Source organism: Salvia hispanica, chromosome 2 (assembly GCF_023119035.1).
Source record: "Salvia hispanica cultivar TCC Black 2014 chromosome 2, UniMelb_Shisp_WGS_1.0, whole genome shotgun sequence".
Classification (NCBI taxonomy): Eukaryota; Viridiplantae; Streptophyta; class Magnoliopsida; order Lamiales; family Lamiaceae; genus Salvia; species Salvia hispanica.
Window position 1 is genome coordinate 35,943,196 of NC_062966.1, and position 21,619 is coordinate 35,964,814.

Consider the following 21,619-nt stretch of genomic DNA (forward strand, 5'->3'; position numbering starts at 1 on the left):
TACCCCTTATGCCCTGGGCGACACACGTGCTACAATGGCCGGGACAAAGGGTCGCGATCCCGCCGAGGGTGAGCTAACCCTAAAAAACCGTCCTCAGTTCGGATTGCAGGCTGCAACTCGCCTGCATGAAGCCGGAATCGCTAGTAATCGCCGGCCAGCCATACGGCGGTTAATTCGTTCGGGCCTTGTACACACCGCTCGTCAGTCGTCACACTATGGAAGATGGCCATGCCCGAAGTCGTTACCTTAACCGCAAGGAGGGGGATGCCGCAGGCAGGATTAGTGACTGGAGTGAAATCGTAACAAGGTAGCCGTACTGGAAGGTGCGGCTGGATCACCTCCTTTTCAGGAAGAGCTAATGCTTATTGGGTATTTTGGTTTGCCACTGCTTCACACCCAAAACAAAAAGACGGGAGCTACGTCTGAGTTAAACTTGGAGATGGAAGTCGTAGTGACTACTGGGAAATTCCAAAGATGATCAATATTCATTATTTTTGTTACTATAAGTTTCGTGAGAAATATAGAATTCGATTTTAGTTCATAAAGCTAATTTTAAAAAGAATAAGCTTTATATTGCTAAAGATAAAGAAATAAACACAGGCAGAAATGGTTGGCGCTTCTCTTTAACAGAAACCTTAAACCTTGATAACTTCCATGGAAGCTTCAGTAGCTCCCCCAAACCTCCCCACACTCTCACAAATTCCTCCAAAACCTCCACAGCCAGACCTCCAAAAGATCAGCCGAAAGCTCCTCAAACACGGCGTTCAGCCCACCCCCAAAATCCTCCACAACCTCCGCAAAAAGGAGCTCCAGAAAATCAACCGCCGCGAAGCCAAACACGCCTCCGACCTCACCGACGCCCAAAAGCAAGCCATCTCGGAAGAATCGCATTTCCAAGCAATCAAGTCCGAGTACAATAGATTCACGAGAGATGAACAGAGCGCGAAGCTGGTCGGCCGCCCCTGGGAGAGGCTGGACCGCCTCCGATTGCGAGAGCTCGCCGGCGAGGGCGCCGAGCACGACGGGGCGGGGCTGAATCCTGACCGTTTGAGGGAGCTGAGTGACATAATCGAGTGCGAGAGGGATCGTTTCGCGTGGCTATTGGATGACGATGTTGAGGTCGAGGAAGGGTTGCTTGAGGAGAGGAGTTGGGCGCCGCGAAAGAGGACTGAAGCTGAATCGATTAAGCTTCTCATTGATAGGTATTGAGCTTCTATTTCATTTTCCTCTGTTTTTTTTTGTTCAATTGGTGCAATTCTGGCTGTAGTGAATTGGAATTCGGTTTAGGTATTGAACTTCTAGTTCTTATTCGTCTGTTTTTTTCAATTGGTTCAGTTCTGGTTATAGTGAATTGGAATTAGGTTTAGGTATTGAACTTTTAATTCTTTTCCCTCTGTTTTGTTTTCAATTGGTTCAATTGTGGTTGTAGAGTGAATTGGAGTTAGGTTTTGTTTGATAGGTTGAGTGCAACCGAGCTGAGTGTGAAGGATTGGAAGTTTACGAGGACGATGAGGTACTCGGGCTTGCAGTATACAGAAATGCAAATGTTGAGGATAGTTGAAGGGCTTGGGTACAAGGGGCAGTGGAGGCATGCGTGCTCTGTTGTAGAGTGGCTATACGACTCAAAAGAGCACAAGCATTTTAAGAGCAGGTTCGTCTCTGGCCTTTTTGCTTCCCTCCAATGGAGGCATGCTTGCTTGCTGCAGTTTCTTGAATTTTGATTTGTTGTGTTTGACTTTGCAAGTTAAGGTTCGTGTATACGAAGTTGTTGACAGTGCTAGGCAGGGCCAAGAAGCCTCGTGAAGCTCTTCGAGTCTTTAATCTGATGCGAGTACTATTTTTCTTGCAACTATTTTCTTTGTATTGCATTAGATGACTGTGTTGATGGAAGATTAATCATGAGCCGTTTTAGGGGGACACACATATATATCCGGATATGGCAGCATATCATTGTTTGTCCGTTATACTGGGCCAAGCTGGTTTGCTGAAGGAGCTGCTGAATTTGATTGAAACCATGAGGGAGAAACCGAAAAAGATCAAAAATATGAGGCGCAAAAACTGGAGTCCTGAACTTCAACCAGACATTGTTGTATTCAATGCTGTAAGAGAGTTTGGCACTTTCGAAGAGATTTTATGTGTAAAATTATGTCGCTTAACTGGCTGATCCCTAGGTTTTAAATGCTTGTGTTCCGACGTGCCAATGGAAGGGAGTATCGTGGGTCTTTCAACAGTTGAGAAGGAATGGTCTCAGACCTAATGGAGCAAGCTATGGGCTGGCAATGGAGGTAATTGTTTGTGAAACAGAGAAATAATCTATGGATGTGTGGCTCTTAGAAATGCAAACTGCATGATGTAGTTTCTTTTGTAGTTGAGATCCTAAATTTGGTTAATGAAGGCATAATTTCAATGAAATGAATAGTAGTGAAAAGCAGCTGTGAAAAAAGTTTGAGTGACCGACTACTTTTTTCATGCCCCTTTTTTCTACTAGACTTGTGATAACCCTACTCTACTTACCAGATTAATATATCATATGTAAATTTTATGCTCCACTATATTTATGTCGATCCTTACCGGTGGTTCTTTTTGAAGGTAATGCTGAAATCAGGGAAGTATGACCTTGTCCATAGAATTTTCGAGAAAATGAAAAGAAAAGGGGAATCTTTAAAAGCCCTGACGTACAAAGGTAGCGTTGTTATCCTATCACTAACATTTTTCCTAGTATGTTTTTATCACTGAATTATCTACTCTTTCCCTTACCAGTTCTTGTCAGAGCATTCTGGGAAGAAGCTAAAGTTGATGATGCTGTTCGAGCTGTCAGGGATATGGAAAAAAGAGGGATAATTGGAACAAGAAGTGTATACTACGAGCTAGCTCGCTGCCTTTGTTTCTATGGCAGGTGGCAAGAAGCAATTCGTGAGGTCAGTTCTCACAAGGATTTTACATGGAGTAACTTTTTGAATGAGTTAGCATTTGAATGGAATGGTGTTGGTTTAGCTGATTAAATAGCTCTTATGGGAATGGGTAACAATTAGATGAGAATCATGCGCGCATGTACATTCTTTCTGGAAATGGGTAACAATTAGTTTCTGGTTTCTTATTATTTGTTCTTGTGCATTATTTCTGTAGGTTGAGAAGTTAAAGAATCTTCGTCCAAAGAGGCCTCTTGCAGTAACTTTTACAGGCATGATACTTTCGTCCATGGATGGTGGACATGTTCAAGATTGTATATCCCTCTATGAATACTGCAAAACGCGCATGGCTCCTGATATTGGCCTGATAAATGCCATGTTGAAAGTTTACGGCAGGAATGATATGTTTCTTAAAGCTAAAGAATTGTTTGAAGAGACCAGGAGAAATGATTCAGGTTCTCAAGTTGGCGAACATGGTGCGAAAGCAGATAGTTTCACCTTCAGCTCCATGCTCGAGACATCTGCTAGCGCTCTCCAGTGGGAGTACTTTGAGCATGTGTACAAAGAGATGACCCTTTCGGGTCATCAAATTGATCAACGTAAACACTCTTCTCTATTAGTCAAAGCATCCGAAGCTGGAAAGGTACAGCTTGTTCACTTTTACCTTATCAAGCCTTTAATTATGTGACTGTATCTAACTTTGATTGTTTTAATTAAATTATATCCTTGGTGATTTAGGGGCATTTGCTGGAACATTCGTTCAATTCGATTCTTGAAGCTGGTGAGATACCTCCTCTACCATTCTTCACTGAAATGGCTTGTCAAGCCATTATCCAAGGTGACTATGAAAAAGCTGTGAATATTTTCAACACGATGGGTCATGCTCCATTTCAAGTCAGTTTTGAAGACTGGATTGACTTCTTTGAGAGAAACAGAGACAGATTGGATCAGGCTACTCTTATAGAACTTCAGGAGGAACTCACCGGACATGAATTACGAAGGGAACTCACAGTCTTGAATCTGTCACGAGCGTTGGAATTCATGTGTGAGAACAAGGTAAATTCAGTACAGAAGGTTTCTGAAGATCTGGGCGGAAGCAGATGCACATTGCTTGATTACCAGTCGAGTGGCAGCAGAATTGAGACAGACGAGGCGTCTAGTACACCTGACTTATGTGATGAAAAGGATCATGTAAGGGCTCATCCTGCCCGACTAGCAGAGAATTTTGACCGTGATTTGGTAGCGAGAAGTTGGAGTGATGACACAGACTCTGAAGACGGAGAGTGGGACTCTGACAATGATGAGTTCAACTCGGAAGAATCAGATACTCCTTCAGCCTATGAGATTCTTGAAATTTGGAATAAAAAGTGAAGCATTTCTTTTTTATCTGTGTTGGATTTTATTCCGTTGCAGGTGAGAAAGTGCATTATAGTAGAGAATTTCCTCGAGAGAGATTTAAATGGGATTATGGATACAAATGAAAATATTTCGTCTGCTCTCAGTAGCTACATATGATATTCATTTGAATTATACACATTTGAGACTTGTCAATGTTGTTCACTGGTTTGTGTTAAAATGACAACACCCCTAAAAGTAACACCATACCACCAATCCTAGCCAATTATTTATACACATGGACGAATAATCAGCTGCCAAGTGGCAATCATAAAAATTGTACAAGGGTAAATTTTCGCGGACTGCAGCACATAATTTAGTAAAAGGAAGACTATCATAAGACATAATGTAAGTTCTCACTAGAAACAAATAGGTAAATTATGCCCAATGCAACAAACAAGAGATTTTGTATGCATGGGTTGGGAAATTTAAATGAACACTGAGCCAATCATTCTGGGCAAGGTTAAAAACTTTAAATGAATACTTATATCATTTTCTTTTTCTGTTTCTTTTTTTTTTTGGCTGAAATGAAGTCCTGAACACTTTCCCTAAATACTCTTTATTTGTTTAGTCACTGAGCTTTGACTCCTGTGTCATAAGAAATTTATCAAAGTAATCCACTCGGGCTTTATTTTATTCATTTATCGGTGTGGACCGATAGCATAGCATGAAGTAGTTATGAAGATTAGTCCTACAACTATAGACATTATGCATCACTTCGATTTTAAATCATATCATCAACTTTACCTGTAGTCTTGAAGGGTTGTACATAGGGATTGTGAAGGTTAAACTCACAGGCCCAGCTTCTTTAGTGATATTTCCTGTGAAACCAAGCAACAATGACATTGGATATAAGGCAAGACAATACAAGATCATGCAAACAAAATCAGGCATAAATTTTACAAGTTACACAAGCATACCATGCAATTCCTGTGAAAAATTTAACTTTGCTCGTAGAGTGTGTTCTGAACCCCCTACAATCTGTTGAAGATGAGCACTTATTAGCAACGATTTTGAAAGATATGACTACTAGTGAACATTAAAAACATAAATCAAGCATGAATCATTCAGTAGCATGAGATGTTACCTTCTTGATGTTCCATTCAAGTTTCTTTTGCGATTCTTTGAAATCAGCATTCTGACCAACTATACCGCGATCCAAGTCAAAATTGACTCTAAAATGCAACACAAAATATAAGTTTTTTAGTATTTCACGAGCACAAATAGGACTGAAACTGTATAAAAGCAGCTGGTAGATGCTCACAAATTCATTCTACAGATGTTGGTAAAGGAAATATCCAACTAGATCTAGAATGCCATGCTATTGCAAAGAACTACATATGCAACTGAAATAATTATTGAGTATTTTGGGTTTGATAAGGAGTAGACTATATAGAATCTAAGCATGACGTCGCATCTGGATACTAATAATGATAACACTCAGCAATCGTTAAATCATGTCAAAAAGGAAGAATGAACGTGAGAGAATTTTTTTTTTTCAAGTGGTCAAGTGTCATCTCAGATTCCCAATTTAGATTTTTTTAAAAAATATTTATGTATAAGGGCATGCAGTGCCTTCAAGACAATCATTACCGAGACCAACTGCAAACTTCAATCAGGCATAGGTGTAATATCAATAGGTTTGATGCATACAGAACCAGAACTTAAACAGCACAGAGATTTGTACTAAACCACACACGTCTTTAGATATTTTAAATCTCAAGATGAATTAGTTAAGCTCATTCTTGAATTATAGCTTGAAACCTGATTTGATGGAAGCCAGGGTCTGCAGTGTATACCTTCTTTACTATTAATCTTGATGGAGACCAAGTTATCAATTAAAAGTATCTAGTGAGCCAAGATATAAAAAACATCAGGTTGTGCAACTCCTCTAGATAGGCTAGAACTGAGAAAATGATCAGTGAGGTGAAGAATTTCCCATATATCTAGACAAAGAACTCTCATTATGCTAAAACTGGAGGACCAAAAGATAATGCATTGAGAAACAATCAAGATTTAGAACCAGTAATGAACAACTCTGTCATAGAAGTACTAACGGGCAAAGTTTTACCTTGTTGTATATGTTGGTAATGGCATTTCTATTAAAATAGTGTTAGCAGTGATGCTTGAAGGAAACTCAGCACGTATCTTCAGAATCACCTCAGCCTAACAGCAAAAGAAAAAAAAAATTAGTTACATCACTTAAATAAGCTCATGATGTATCCACAATATAATACAGTTCCAATAAACAATACCTTTAGTGATCCTGCTTCTTCAATTAAGGTGTTGATTGTAAAGGGTGGCTTAAATTCCTGAGTAATGCGATAATTCATGACAGGAAACTCCCCATCGGGTGGTACCTAAGTAACATCAAACAATAAAAAAAACAACACTTCTTTAGGGAAAATAAATTAAAAGACCACATCAAAACAGGAGATCTTGCAAAGCAAACTACAGCTCTTACCAGACTCAGTGTTCTGTCTATATCGAAATTATCCATATGTACAGATTCGTGAAAATTGCAGTCATCCAGAATAACTGCTCCTGTCCCTGAAGAACCACTATAGCCTACGGAAAAGAAAAAGCCGAATGCCCTGATGTCACAGACTATCACATTACACGAAGGTACTGATATACAAAAATATAAAAAGCTGACTATCAAAACAGGATTACGTTGTAAATGAATCAGACGACATTAGTATGCTAATAGAGCTTTTTAATATACAAAACCAAAACTGGTAATTCCAAAAGATCAACCAAGAGAATACCAAAACTCGGTACGCTGCCTCTTCCAATGTGTAGGTCATCATTGAGAGCTAATCTGATTTCTGGGTTTCCCGTTAAATAACTCTTCATTTGGATAGTACCATCAATTTCAGAAGTCAATACATATCCCTGTTCATCATCATTTGACCTAGCTTAGGTCAGTACTTAAGTGACATAACATATTAAAGATTTTCACATTGAACAAGAGATGATAAAAACCCTAGAACAAGATGTTAAATGTACTAAATGTGGACTAATAAAGAAATAGTAGTACAAGATTAGACCTCTATCATTTCATCTTTGCAGCTCAAATTCCCACAAAAATAACTATATATACAACATTCGATTCTGGACGTAATCTATATGTTACTTTAAATCGAGGCAGCTCCTATCCTTCCATCAGCAAATAAGAATGGATTAACTAGTTATATACTCAATGAGGAAAAGTATTAAACAAAATTCACAATCTAGAATAAATTACAACATTGCACTAAGTCTTTTCAAGATGCTCCAACAAATAACAGTCAAGGGTATCAGCAAAAGAACATAGGCAAGTTGAAGAGATGAAAGTGTAACTTACACTCGAGCTGAAGGTAACACTTATTTTCTCAATGATATCAACAAAGATTTCCTCCCTTTTCCTGCCCCCAGGATCATTTGCCACGACTGATTTTGTAACAGCAGTACCCGGCATTCTTTTGTTTCCTTGCTGAATAAAACAAAACAGTTGCCATCAGGCTCATGAATACTTACACCAACCATATTCAACGGAGACATTAAATATTAGTAAACACGTGTATTTTGAATATTTTGCACGAATTTATCATAAAACTTAATACCATAAATAAGGCTGCAGGGCCCAGGGTTGGCAAGCGTGCAGCGTCAACCACAATTGGTTCGTTGAAGACATAAGACTTCAATACCTCAGTAGATGTTGTTTGAACATATCCAAAATCCTGTGATCAGAAGATAGGTATTGGCAAATAACCAGAAATATAAATTGTAGGGATCATCACTCCTAAGAATGAACAAGAATTTTTGTTATATAAAACTACTAGTACGTATGAAATATCGGGAAGATTCATTGGGATATCAGTTCATATTATCCCACTAACTCCTGCTTAATTCAATGTGGTATTAAACTGATCTATAACTTTTACATTACAGACAAACATAGACAAATGTCCATAGCATATTATTCTTAGGGCAACAAAAACTACAATACCATATATTTTGGTTCATACTTACTATAACTTCATCAAGAAGCTCATAGACTAGCACAAAATTTTTTCGCATAGACTCTTCATTAAGAACTCCAAGATAATCTTTGATGGCACGCGCAATCCTCTGCAAAAGCTCTAAAGCTAAGGAAGGGGCCAAGTTGGTTCTTGTGGTTGCAACAAAGAGCAAGCCAACGACCTTCACATGGAAATAGTTCACGCCATCCAGATTCTGCTCATGAAGACGTGAAACAAAATAAAATTAGTAGTCCAACTCTAGCATTATTTTCAAGTGCTAGCTAAGTCATTCTAGAAAGAAAAAAAAGGATATGGTTGGGAGTGATGAGTCTTGATATTTGTGTAGCACATAGCAGAAAGTAGGCCATTAGAAAATTAAGTGTGATTTCATAAGCAAATCAACTAAAGCCATGGAGGCACTTTTTCACTTCAATAACACTCTTAGAATATATACAAACACCTCAATCATGTTATTATGCATTGAAATATATCAATCTTTATTAACAATGTTTATCAATAAAAGGAGTGATAAGTATAAATATGTCACTAAAAATACCCACAAATACAGGCGGTGCTTCCTCTTTGCCATCTTCTTTCCAGAACTTTACTTTGCGGAAGAATATCTCTGCACTTCCTTTCTGTACATCACGACGGTCTGCATTTGCAACATTATAATCGGGTAAAAGTTTTTTTTTTTAAAAGCAAACACTAACAGAAAACTATAAAGATAGGTTAATGAAATATGAAAAAAAGTCAGTCAATCAGATGGACTGATCATACTTAGAACTAAATTCCATCAGGTGCGAGTAGAAGATCAAATCAATAATTCGGGATCAGAGATTAATCAACATAAGACATTCCTTAGAAGCTCATTGAAACTCTAAAGAATTATCATCATGCAAATATAAAGCCCCCTCACCTATACGCCTATACCTATTAACTAAGATACCACTGTGATTCCTGTCTAAGTAACAGATCTGCATAGAATTTCAGAAAAAATCGAATTCGAAAATCAAACGAACATCACATTCCTAGAGTAAGCTGAATCTGAAAGTGAGGCAAGAAGTTCAAAGCAATTACCAGATGACAATATTGAAAATAATTAAATGATCGGACAGCTGAAGCGTATAGAAGAAACTACCCTACAATTTAAACATGAAACTGAAACAAGACAAATCTGTGCAAATTTGTGAGAGAGAGGAGCATACAGTCGCGGAAGACGATGTTATCGCCTCTCTGCGAAAGCACGAAGAACTGGGAGATCATCACGATGAACAGCTAACGGCCACAACTCGCAGCTCGCTCAAATCGATTCCTGAATCGAGTAATGTATGAAGAACATGTGTTAATTTAGCATTTCCTTAGAAAGGGAAAATTGCAATTTAACCCATACAGCATTCTAATTTTACAATTTAACCCCTTTCAACAATTTTATTTATTTTTAATAGCACTAAAAAATTACTGCTATTGTGAATTTTGGTCCAATTAATATTCTTTTTTTTTTCAATATAGATCACGAGAAAAAATAAAAAAATATATATTAGAATTCACGAATTTTTACAATTGACTTTTAAAATTGTACTAGTAAAAACGAAATATAATTTGACAAAAATACGATATTTGTAATATTTGTAATATTTTAATTTTTTATAATAATGATAAATTCATTAATAAATACATTTATTAAAAATAAATAAATAAAATACATTTTAGAACCCTAAACCCAGCTCAGTCATCTTCGTCCTCACCATACTTCTTAACCAAATGCTTCTCTGAAAACCCCCAAATTTTGCCCTAATCCATAATGTCCTCAATAATCTCGAAAATCCCCTCCAGCTCCCTAGCTCGGTCCCTCTTCCACCGGGCTCTCTGCACAGCCACCGAGACTCGTACCCAGAAGCTCGAACGAATCGCCGAGGAGCTGATTGGCCTCAACAAGATCGAGCGCCATGATTACGTCATCCTATTTCGCCACAAAATGGGCTTGAATCGATTCGGCGCCGCCGCCTCCGCACCCGCCGCGCAATCGCCCTCGTCAGCCGGCGCCTCTGCCCCCGCTGCCGCCAAAGAGAAAACGGCGTTCGATGTGAAATTGGAGAAATTCGAGGCTTCGGCGAAGCTGAAGGTGATCAAGGAGATCCGTTCTTTCACTGATTTAGGGCTGAAGGAGGCCAAGGATTTGGTGGAGAAAACGCCCGCTGTGGTGAAGAAGGGGGTTACCAAGGAGGAGGCGGAGAAGATCGCGGCGAAGCTCAAGGAGATTGGCGCCACTGTGGTATTGGAATGAGATCAGATTTGAATAGTTCGCTAGTTTCCTTGATGATTGATTTTGATTGAGATATTTCTGATCCGTGAATACAAATGAAACATTACTTCAGTGATTTCTCAGTTATTCGGAGCAATAGCATATAAATTCGATCATGTTCATCTTAGTCATAAAAGATTGAATTTTGGACGAGATTAGATCTTCAATATGAATGAATGACTGAGAATCATGTAATTGCTATTTACTATTCATCATCTATGGTTTTTAGCTTTTGCCTTTCTTATATCAAACTGCTTGGTGTTGCATAATAGAGCTTTCTCCATGTTGCCAATGCTTTGCCTTAGGAGAGATTGATGGCTTTTCCTTGTTTCTTTGTTCCTTATTGCAAGAACATAAATAACTAGAGAAATAAGTGAGTAACAAAATTTAACTCTGATTATCGTTCGAGCCTCTGTGTTGTCCTGAATTAGTCGATTTTCCCTGTGAAAAACGTACCTTCTTGCGTTCAGAGTGGCCTTAATGCAGAAGAACAGAGGGACATTTTCCAGATCTTTATGCTATATCTGAAAGGCTTTGAGTGAATATCTTCTTGTTGTTGAAGCTTACTGAGGTTTTGAAGTTCAAAACCAAGATGTGTTACCTTTCTTGTTTTCTAGAATCAGGTGTCTGAGGTGGCTTTTGTCAAGGCCAGTTCTCCTCCTAGTAGGGGTGTCAGGTGTGTTAGTATGTTTTCTTTGATTCTTTCCATGATGTTTAACATTATGGTATAGAGCTTTTGATGGAGATTAGATTAATTAGTTGATTCAATTCAGTTTGTATCCTTTTATTCTTGTTCTTTAAGTTATAGTACTAGTATTATTTTTGCATCACATCCATAATAGGATTAGATTTAGATCTGAGTTCCATGCCTTTTGCTTGTTGGTGTGATTTCTTTGTGAATTCACTTATTTATAAGCTTCCCTGCATCAATTTTACTGCGCAACAAGGTTGTCATAAATATTGGAAGAATTATGTTGTATTTGTGCTGAAAATTGTACAGTTAAAACTTAAAACAAGGGGAAAAGGTTTTAATCTTATCCTTCCTCTTTAATTATCTATAACAAAAAATAATTCTATAACCCTAAAGTCTATAACAATGTAAAATAATTCAAAAAAAGCGAATCAAACAACCCCAACACAAGAAAAAAGAAACATAAAAGAAAATAAAAGATTATACACGAATAAGAGAGGAGAATTTTTAAAAAATTATTTCGGTTTGGACTTCTAATTTAGTAATTTCTACTTATTTAATTTCATTTTTCATATAATAAAAATCCAATTAAATTTTGTGTTTGTGTTTTATCATTTAATTTTTGAGTTTTTGTTTTATCATTTAATTTTTTTTATTTTGATATTCTTATTATTGTATAATTAAGGTTGTAAAGATGGGCTAGGGTATAATTAAGTTTTTTCATGTCTTACAAACTATTGTTTTATTGTTTAAATATTATGCATGTGTGTTTTTTATTTGTTTTGTACATCATTTTATCTTTTTATGACGATATCAGTCTTCATTATACTTTTCAGTTGAATATGAAATATTTTATATCAATATATTGATACTATTTTAGTATTGAAATATGCATGTTATAACGATGATAATTTTCTTCGTTTTAGAGACCTATAAATGTTATGATTAACAAATGTTTTCACGTTGCTTTAGTTTAAAATATATTCAGTTTTATATCTATAATTATTTACTCTCTCCATCCCCAATAATTGTCCACTTTAGTTTCGACACGAATTTTAAGAAATGTAAAGGAAAGTGAGTTGAAAAAGTTAGTGGAATAGAGGTCCCACTTTTATATATTTCCTTCGTCCCAAGATAAGTGACTTACTTCTTTTGGACACGAGATTTAAGGAATGGTATTTAAATAAGTTAAAGTGGAGAGAGTAAAGTATGAAAGAGGAAAAAGTAGAGGAGAGAAGAGAGAATAAAGTAGGTGGAGAATAAAGTAAGAGAGATGACTTTTTGCTAAAAATGGAAATAGGTCACTTATAGTGGGACACCCCAAAAAGGAATACAGGTCACTTATCTTGGGACGAAGGGAGTATTAGTTTTATAATAAAATGTGAGTGAAGTGAGTTAGTGGAATGTGAGACCTACTTACTATTTTATGGTAAAAAATGAAAGTGGACAATCAAATCGGTAAGGATCACCTAATCCACTAATTAATGAGGGATGGACAAAAATGGCCAAAACGGATAATAATTGGAGACGAAGGGAGTAAACATATTGTTACTATATAGTAAGATTTTTTTAAATTTTTTAATCTTATGATGTTATTTTTCACTACAATGTCTAATTAATAGAATAGAAATACTATGTGCTGCGCATAGCGCATGGGCTAACACTAATATGAATAAGGGCCGGAAGTCTTCGGTTGGGCGTTGTTGTAGATAGATAGATGTAGGCCTGTCAAACCGGGTATCCGCGGATACCCGATCCGAAAATTTCAGTACCCGATCTCAAATTTCCCAAAATCTAATGCCCGTACCTGAACCAAAAATGAATTCGGGTACCAAGATACCCGCCTCGGATATCCAGTCCCGATTTTGGATTTTAATTTTAGTTTTTTTTTAACAAAATTAACTACAAATTTTTAGAAATACAAACTTGTAATAGTTCGAATTTGATACAAACTTGAATTATTTCAATTAAGAGAAAAAAACTACTGGAGTACTAGTTTTTAGAAATAAAAAATTCATAAGTTATAGCATCCATCATTCATCAATAATAAACATCACAATTCATATATTAACCCTAAATGTGACTTAAGAGTGAAAGATTTAGGGACTAGATTCAATTATTCAATTTTTTAAATAATAGAATAAAGACATACTCCCCCCGTCCAGTATAATTTGGGTCACTTTGACCGGGCACGGGTTTTAAGAATTGTAATGAAAAGTGGGTTGAAAAAGTTAGTGGAATGTGGGTCCGTACCTTTATATATTAGTTTAATAATAAAATGTGAGTAGGAATGAGTTAGTAGAATATGGGGTCCACTGCCAAAAATGGTAAAAGTGAAATGAGACAAATTATGTGGGACCGACCGAAATGGAAAACTGGGACGAATTATCCGGGACGGAGGGAATAATTTATTAAATTTATTTTAAAAAAAATTGGGTAATTCTGGTAATTTGGGTATACCCGATAATTCAATAATCTCATACCCGAACCCGATCTCGAAACCCAAAAAATCGAATATCGAATATCCAATTATCCGATATTTCGAGTTCGAATATCGGGTATCCAATACCCAATATCCATTTTGACACCCCTAGATAGATGTATATATTTCTCAATATATATTTTAATGGGACGGAATAAATAATACTGATATCTTTGAAAATTCATTTAGGCCCAGAATTAATAAATATAGTAGTAGTATGAATTATTGAAGCCCAAAATATAACAGTTATCCAATACCCTAACCATCTCCTAACCATGAGCGATCATCCCCTAACAATCCCTGATTCTTCTTCCCCTAATATATCATCCCCTAACCATCCCTGAATTGTCTTCCCTTTCTGTTCTTTGTTATTTTATCGCCGCACTATGAAATCCTACATGATGATACATACACTCTTCACACACTGTCGCATCTTTTTTTGCTATTGGTTTCTCTTCTTTCTTAGTTTTTTTCACAATTTATTTTCATTCTTGATTTCTTTTCATTCTTATTTTCCAAATTTCGAGATCTCACAGTTTTTCTTTTGTTGTTCTTGATTTCTTTTCGTTCTTATTATGTAAATTTCTTGATTTTTTTGTTGATATCTTTTTCATAGGTTTTTTAGTTCTTGATTTCTTGATCTCACAGTTTTTTCCTCGTTCTCGATTTCTTTCCGTTCTTATTATTTAAATTTCTTAAATCTTTTTATTGATATCGTTTTCACAGTTTATTTAGTTCTTGATTTTTTTATTTCTTATTTTCTTAATTTCTTGAATTTTTTTATTAATATCGATTCCACTTTTTTTTCAGTTCTTGATTTCTTTTCATTCTTATTTTCCAAATTTCGAGATCTCACAGTTTTTTGTCGTTCTTGGTTTCTTTTCGTTCTTACTATGTAAATTTCTAAATTTTTTTGGTGATATCTTTTTCACAAGCTTTTTAGTTCTTGATTTCTTTTATTTCTTATTTACTAAATTTCTTGATTTTTTTGCTGACATTGACCTCACGGTTTTTTCTTCGTTTTCGATTTCTTTCCGTTCTTATTATTCAAATTTCTTAATTCTTTTGTTGATATGTTTTCACAGTTTATTTAGTTCTTGATTTTTTTTATTTCCTATTTTCTAAATTTCTAGAATTTTTTATTTATATTGATTCCACATTTTTTTGCACAGTTTCTTTGTAAAATGAATTACTATCTGAAAATATTATGAACTTTTTCTGTTCTGATTATCTGTTTTTTAAAATGATCACTACATAGTGACGGCGAACAATGACGGTAAATATGAATTTTCGAAAAAAGTATTCTACTACAGTATTATTCTACTAAGGGGAAAATTGTGACTAAATTACTACAAAATTTTTGATACAATACACCGGATTGACCCAGCCCTAGGTGGTAGCATGTACACTGGCCAACCAAATATTCTATAATCACTACAAATTTTTTGATACAATACACCGGATTGACCCAGCCCTAGATGGTAGCATGTACACTGACCAACCAAATATTCTATAATCACTACAAAATTTTTGATACAATACACCGGATTGACCCCGCCCTAGGTGGTAGCATGTACCCTGGCCAACCAAATATTCTTTCATATAGAAAATCCTACTTTCGTTCGCGAGTTTGGTAGCACTAGGCCGAATTTGTTTGACGCCAACAACTATTTGGCACTACTAGTGGCATTGAATGGAACTGCCCGTTGTCAGATTTAGTTGCTGGAGTTGATGACGGTTTTGTTGCTTTGCGTCGTCATAAGAATGGCATAGCCTGCTCTCAAGTCTGCCTCAACAAATGGTTTCGCTTCTATCTCAACACTGAATGACACATCAAGGCGTGAGACATATTGAAAGGGATCTTCGCTACAGTAAATCCCTGGGCTTGATGAACTGCTCATACATGGCAGTTGGGGATGAGTATATAGCTTTTGCATTACCATCAGGCATAGCTATCATTCGTGTCTAAAAACTTCTTCAAATGTATCTTACTGATAATTCTTCATTTTTGTACATGTAGAGTATCAGTACATTCCAAGGAAAGGCTAAGAACTCTTTATACATGTAGAGTATCAGTACATAGGAACTCTTCCATTCTCTCCAAGTGCATTCTCAGGCGCTTCGTCCAACACGTCGTCGATACATCCCATGTATACTCCTTAGCTCACGGCCTCCTCCGAGCCATTTCACACTCCAACCATTTTAACTAACTCTCCCACAACTTAATAAGTTGTTCAATATGCTTTAGATTTCATAATTATTTTTCAGAACATCGCATGCATCTTCCGGAGAAATCAAAGTTAGTAGTATTAATAAATCGAAAATTTTAGTCCTATTATATACGAATAACTCATTCATTTCAATTAAGTAAAATGATATATCTATCTAAATTATTTTGATGGGACCGGAGATTAGAGAAATCTTGTGATATGTTCCCAATCATTTAATGTGCATCAGTGCTCAAGCAATGGAGAACAGTATTGGATAGTTACACGTCGCAGTAGCTAAGATCTCTTTTCCAGTTTAGATGATATACATTTATTCATTTGGTCAAGGATCAGGGTTGACTAGTAGATTCTTCAATTTGATGAATTAGATAAAATTGATTATTCTTAAAAATAATGTTCGATTGGATTACCCCAGTCTCATATTTGATCTCAAGAGAGTGATATGTAGTTAGTCTTGGTTTACGAGCCTTGCTCCTCTATAGTCATTTACTTACTGGCCAATTATACCATCTTGCATATCCCTATTTTATCTTATGGTGTATTGTATTTGAGTTTTCCACCGCCACAAAACTCAATCCAGAGTGCAACTTTAATATCAAAAGTTTCCAAACAATTAACAAAATGAATTGTGGGAGAATTATTCAGAATAATGTAGATGGCTACTAATATTGCTGCAAAATTATTGAATAATTGAGGCTGATTATGCTAACAAACCAGAAAACTAAGAATACTCCTAATATTGACATCTCATAGGAATATAAGTAAGATAGGGGTGGATTAATGACAACACTAGTTTGTGTGATAATTCTATAACTAAATATTCACCACACAATTTAAAAATGTATGGTCCAGGTTTGATCTAAACAAAACTATCATTTTTCAATATAATCAGGGCAAAATTGTCATTTCATAATTCAAATTTTTGCTTATTTGATTATAATTTTTGGTGTTGCATGGATAAATAGCTCATACATGATTGAGTTTAGCAAAAAGACATGATGTAAATTTTCTTATTACTTATTTTAAAACTATTCATCACAATATTTAGATTTAATGTATATTGTTTAGATTTAACGTTTATTATTTATTCATATGTAGATTCAAATAGCAATGAAACTTCAGATTTGCCGACATGCCTTTTAGAAGATATACTTCTGGCATACGTCGCATCGCTTGCTACGAAGCAGCTTCAGTCGTGTGTAGAATTTTCACGGTATACTCTTTCGACCTTTTGTATTCGGTTGTGATTTAGGGTTTATTAATCGTATATTTGTTATATTCACGGTTCAAGCGTTTGATTTCTCTGCATTGATTATTGTTTAATTTACGTGTCGTTCACTTGTGGATTAATGCTTTATTATTGTTTTATGGCCCTGTTCACTATTTTAGTGGTTAACTGTGTTAATTTTAGATCTGGTTATGAGATATATATTGGAGGAGTAATTTAGTTTGGAGAAAATATTTGAGAGGAGAATGAGTGAAATATGTGGGAAAATGTTTTAGGAGAGGTTGGTGATGTGGGAAAACAAAAGGAATACTTTATTTCTCAAACTTTCTCAAGTTCTTTAATATTTTATATCTAGATTTTTCTCCATAAAAATCTAGATATTTTACTACATTATAGGGAACTCTACTAAAAATATCTAGATATTTCTACTAAAATATCTAGACATTCTTCTACTTAATTCTTTTATATTTTATATATCTATTCTTTCTCTAGTTAATTCTACCAAAACATTTAGATATTTTCACCCTCAATTCCAGATAATTCTACGTAATATCTAGATATTTACAAAATCAAGTTTGTATTTTAATATTCCAACACTACCAGGTGGTGCCTGAACCACAATAGAGCTTCAGTTTAGCAGCTGATGAGTATAAGCCCACCAGTTTTGTAGCTGATGAGTATAAGTTGGACCACAAAGTCGACGTGGGTATGTGTGGTATAATCATAGCTAGTGTTGATCATTTTCGGTTTAGGGAGTGGTGCAATCTGGCTTTGGCAATTCCCCGGAGATGAGATGTTGACGTGCTCTTGCATATGCCCAGGTAACCCGGAGATGGATGGGCAACTTGCTGACTTTTCTAGTAATTCCGAGATGTGGGTTGGACTGTATTCAGGTTGATTGTCTCTTATAAAAAAAAAAATATTTATATTATAATTATATAATCTAAAGAATTTTTTTTAGTACTATTTTAGGAGTAGATAGACGTTCATTCCACATTTGGAATAATGGTGTGCTCAGGTATGTTGGCGGAATGATGGCAGTGCCTTTTGATCTCGGGAAAATCAGACTCCTTAAAAATGGAGTGGTGGTAGCATGTACACTGGCCAACCATATATTCTTTCATATAGAGAATCCATCCTTAGTTCGCGAGTTTGGTGACACTAGGCCGAATTCGTTTGACGCCAACAAATGACTGGCACTAGTGGTATTGAATGGAACTGCCAAGCTCTGCAGGCCATTTCCAGATTTAGCTGGAGTTGATGACGATAAAAATGTAAAATAATTCAAAAAAAGTAAACTAAACAAAACCAAAACAAAGAAAAAAAAAGAAACATAGAAGAACATAAAAGATATACAGAGAATAAGGAGTGGTTCGCTGATCATTAATTGGCCTCAAGTAGGGTCAAATCGGTGAATATATAATGGTTCGATGTTAACTAACTTAAAAAGGAAGGCCCGCGATTACACCCCTGGCCGGCACTATTACTCCAGCTTTTTGTCTGAAATAATTCACGGTGGGGTCGTGATATTAGAAAACTAGTCCGCTACAGTGATTCAGATATGGCGACAAAATTACCACGGTAACCTCGAAAATTTTGAATTCCCCGTTGCTGAAAAAAGAGTCCAGTTTGAAATTTTCGATCCTTGTGTTCTCACTCTCTCTTCTACCCATTCCGCAACCACTTCGAACTGACACAGTCGGTGATATACCGCAATCCCGAAGAAGCCAGTTGGACGTCACCGATACGAGGTATGGAACTAATTGTCGGAATTTTGGTAGGTAAACTCAGATCCGTTTGTTTGTTGCCGGCAGTCGACACCCCACGATATTAGAAGCACCCGAAAACCAGATATGAAGGTAACGAAGACGAGGGACTAGGCGGCGAGGTTAGGACGGTGTCGAGCGAACGGTGAAGAGAGGGAGGCGTCGGGTACGACGTCTTGCTAGGTGATATCGCGGATGTCGAAGCGATTTTCACCGCTCCACTTCGAAGGAGGACGAGGAAGGTGGAAGGAAAGAAGGAAGAAGGATGGAAGAGGAAGGGTATTTTAGTCTCCACACACAATTATAGAGAAATAATTTGTAGAAGAAAACGTCAAATGAGAGTCACTGAATGCTCATATTTATTTAAGAATTGGTGGGACCTACAACATTTATTTCTATTCAGTTTTATTTCTTTTCAAATCAATTAACAAAAAGTGAACATGCTCTAAGGGCATCCACAGTGGGATGCCTTAAGCGACGCCCTATGCACCGTCACGTCGGCATTTTTATCCTCCTCCCATCCATCTGCAGTGGGGTGGACTATAGCCCGCCCTAAGCGACGCCCTAAGCATTTTATCTATTATTTGAATATTTAAATACTTCAAAATTTGAAAAAAAAAACTTCATTTCATTAAAATTAAAACATTACAATACGAAATAAAAAAACTACAAATTCTCATCGGCGGCGGTTGCGGTTCCAACCTTCTTCAATCATGTCGGTCTTGAGCTGAGTATGGTCTTCTTGGTTGCGCATTGAGGCCTGTCGCTGTAGAACCTCACCGAAGCCCATCGGTAATCCTCGAGTGACAGGCGAGGACGCCGTGCTGGAGCTGGATCAGGCTTCATCATCCACCCAATCGGTGGCATGTCCACGTTCTTGTTCGACTATCATGTTATGCATGATGATGCACGCATACATGACGTCGGCGATGACTTCCTTGTACCAGAAACGCGCCGGACCTTTCACGATTGCCCACAGCGATTGGAGCACCCCAAAAGTCCGCTCTACATCCTTCCGCGCGGACTCCTACTTCGCCGCAAACAAGACTCTCCTCTCACCAATTGGGCAGCTGATCGTCTTCAAAAAAACAGGACACCTTGGGTATATGTCATCGGCCAAGTAGTACCCCATATGATGTCTATGGTCGTTGGCAGTGAACTCGATGGCTCGGCCGCGACCTGTGCACTGATCGACGAATAGGGTAGACGAGTTTAGGACGTTGATGTCGTTGTTCAACCCGGCTACACCGAAGTAGGCATGCCCGATCCAGAGGCGGTGGTCAGCGATGGCTTCCAGGATCATCATAGGGTGGCTGCCCTTGTAGCTACTGGTAAATTGGCCTCTCCACCCCGTCGGGCAGTTCTTCAACTGTCAGTGCATACAGTCGATGCTCCCTAGCATCCCAGGGAAGCCGTGCACCGTCTCGCGCATCCGCATCAGACTCTGGCAATCATCAGCAGTCGGACGTCGCAAATATGTGTCGCCAAAAGTCTCCACAACTAACTTACAAAAATTCTTGAGACATTCGCGGCCAGTTGTCTACCCGATGTGAAGGTACTCGTCGAACATATCCGCTGTTGTGCCGTAGGCCAACTGGCGGATCGCAACCGTGCATTTCTGCAACGGCGTAAGTCCGGGTCTGCCGATCCATTCTTCCCGATACTGGAAGTACTCATCACGTCCCTCTAACGTGTGCATAGTGCGGAGAAAAAGATCTCGGCTCATTCTAAAACGTCGGTGAAAAATATTCGGGCCCCACCTTGGATTCTCGGCAAAATAATCTGCGAACAGACGTTCGTGCGCTACGTCGTGCTCGCGGGGGACATACGTCCGACGTAGTATCGGGCGAGGACCCGCGCCACCGCCGCCGCGTCCTCCGCCGTTGCCTGCTCCCGCTGTATTTTTGCCAAGCATTCCACGCCGCGGCTTCATTAACGGCATCAAACAAGGCTCGAGTCAAGACTCGTCTGCAGCCATCCGATGTACTCAAATCGTAGTCGTCGGGATTCATTTTTGAGACGATGAGAGAGAATAATTGAAGAGATGTGAAATTGGAGTGTGTGAAATGGTAGAGAATTGTAGTGTTTAAATATGAAAAAAATTTGGAAAAAAAAAAAAAACGCGAGAGCATCGTCCGTCACTGTGGCATCAGGCGATGCGACGAACGATGAGCATCGGGCGCGGACGATGGTTAACCCATCGTCCGCCCCATTGCGGATGTCCTAAGAGAAGAGATTTAAAAAAAAAACTTGGTTGGCACTTCTAAGTTGTACTTATTTCAATTTCATTTTTCATATAATAAAAACCCAATGAAAGATTACGTTGTGATATTTAATTTGATATCCATGGTTCACAACTTTTAGAAACAAGGAAAGAAAAATTGAAGCAAAGCAATTGGATAAACATAGGGATGGATGCTTGGATATGAGAGAAAAATGATTTTTTAGGAAATGACAAAATGCATAGGTTCAACACCCTGCCAATATATGGACATATATGCTTGCAAAATACTAATGAAACTCAATTCTCATGGAGGGTCACAAGAAAATACTTCCTTGAAGACGATGAAAACCAACATAGTTGGTAAGACATTTCCCATCAATCAATAGG

General features: G+C 37.4%; 3 protein-coding genes across 4 annotated transcripts; 2 read left to right on the top strand and 1 right to left on the bottom strand.

The window, feature by feature from the left end:
- Positions 1-590: 590 nt before the first annotated feature.
- LOC125207539 (pentatricopeptide repeat-containing protein At5g67570, chloroplastic) lies at positions 591-4,419 on the top strand. The gene is made up of 9 exons (XM_048106922.1): positions 591-1,202; positions 1,460-1,651; positions 1,750-1,831; positions 1,913-2,101; positions 2,172-2,285; positions 2,590-2,683; positions 2,761-2,918; positions 3,127-3,552; positions 3,648-4,419. The coding sequence occupies exons 1-9, from the start codon at positions 655-657 to the stop codon at positions 4,278-4,280; spliced, it is 2,436 nt and encodes an 811-aa protein (XP_047962879.1). The 5' UTR covers positions 591-654; the 3' UTR covers positions 4,281-4,419.
- Positions 4,420-4,807: 388 nt separating this feature from the next.
- On the bottom strand, positions 4,808-9,664 carry LOC125207540 (AP-4 complex subunit mu). Of its 2 annotated transcripts, none has more exons than XM_048106925.1 (12): positions 9,517-9,648; positions 8,865-8,963; positions 8,319-8,522; positions 7,910-8,026; positions 7,651-7,779; positions 7,073-7,199; positions 6,769-6,872; positions 6,560-6,664; positions 6,376-6,470; positions 5,392-5,479; positions 5,225-5,285; positions 4,808-5,125 (listed from the first exon to the last, which is right to left on the bottom strand). In XM_048106925.1, the coding sequence occupies exons 2-12, from the start codon at positions 8,895-8,897 to the stop codon at positions 5,034-5,036; spliced, it is 1,155 nt and encodes a 384-aa protein (XP_047962882.1). In that variant the 5' UTR covers positions 8,898-8,963; positions 9,517-9,648; the 3' UTR covers positions 4,808-5,033. The 2 variants fall into 2 exon arrangements, with proteins under 2 accessions (XP_047962882.1, XP_047962881.1); XM_048106924.1 differs by having other exon boundaries at positions 4,811-5,125; positions 8,869-8,963; positions 9,517-9,664.
- Positions 9,665-10,030: 366 nt separating this feature from the next.
- On the top strand, positions 10,031-10,844 carry LOC125207542 (50S ribosomal protein L7/L12-like). Its single transcript, XM_048106927.1, has one exon. The coding sequence runs from the start codon at positions 10,113-10,115 to the stop codon at positions 10,593-10,595; it is 483 nt and encodes a 160-aa protein (XP_047962884.1). The 5' UTR covers positions 10,031-10,112; the 3' UTR covers positions 10,596-10,844.
- Positions 10,845-21,619: the final 10,775 nt, after the last annotated feature.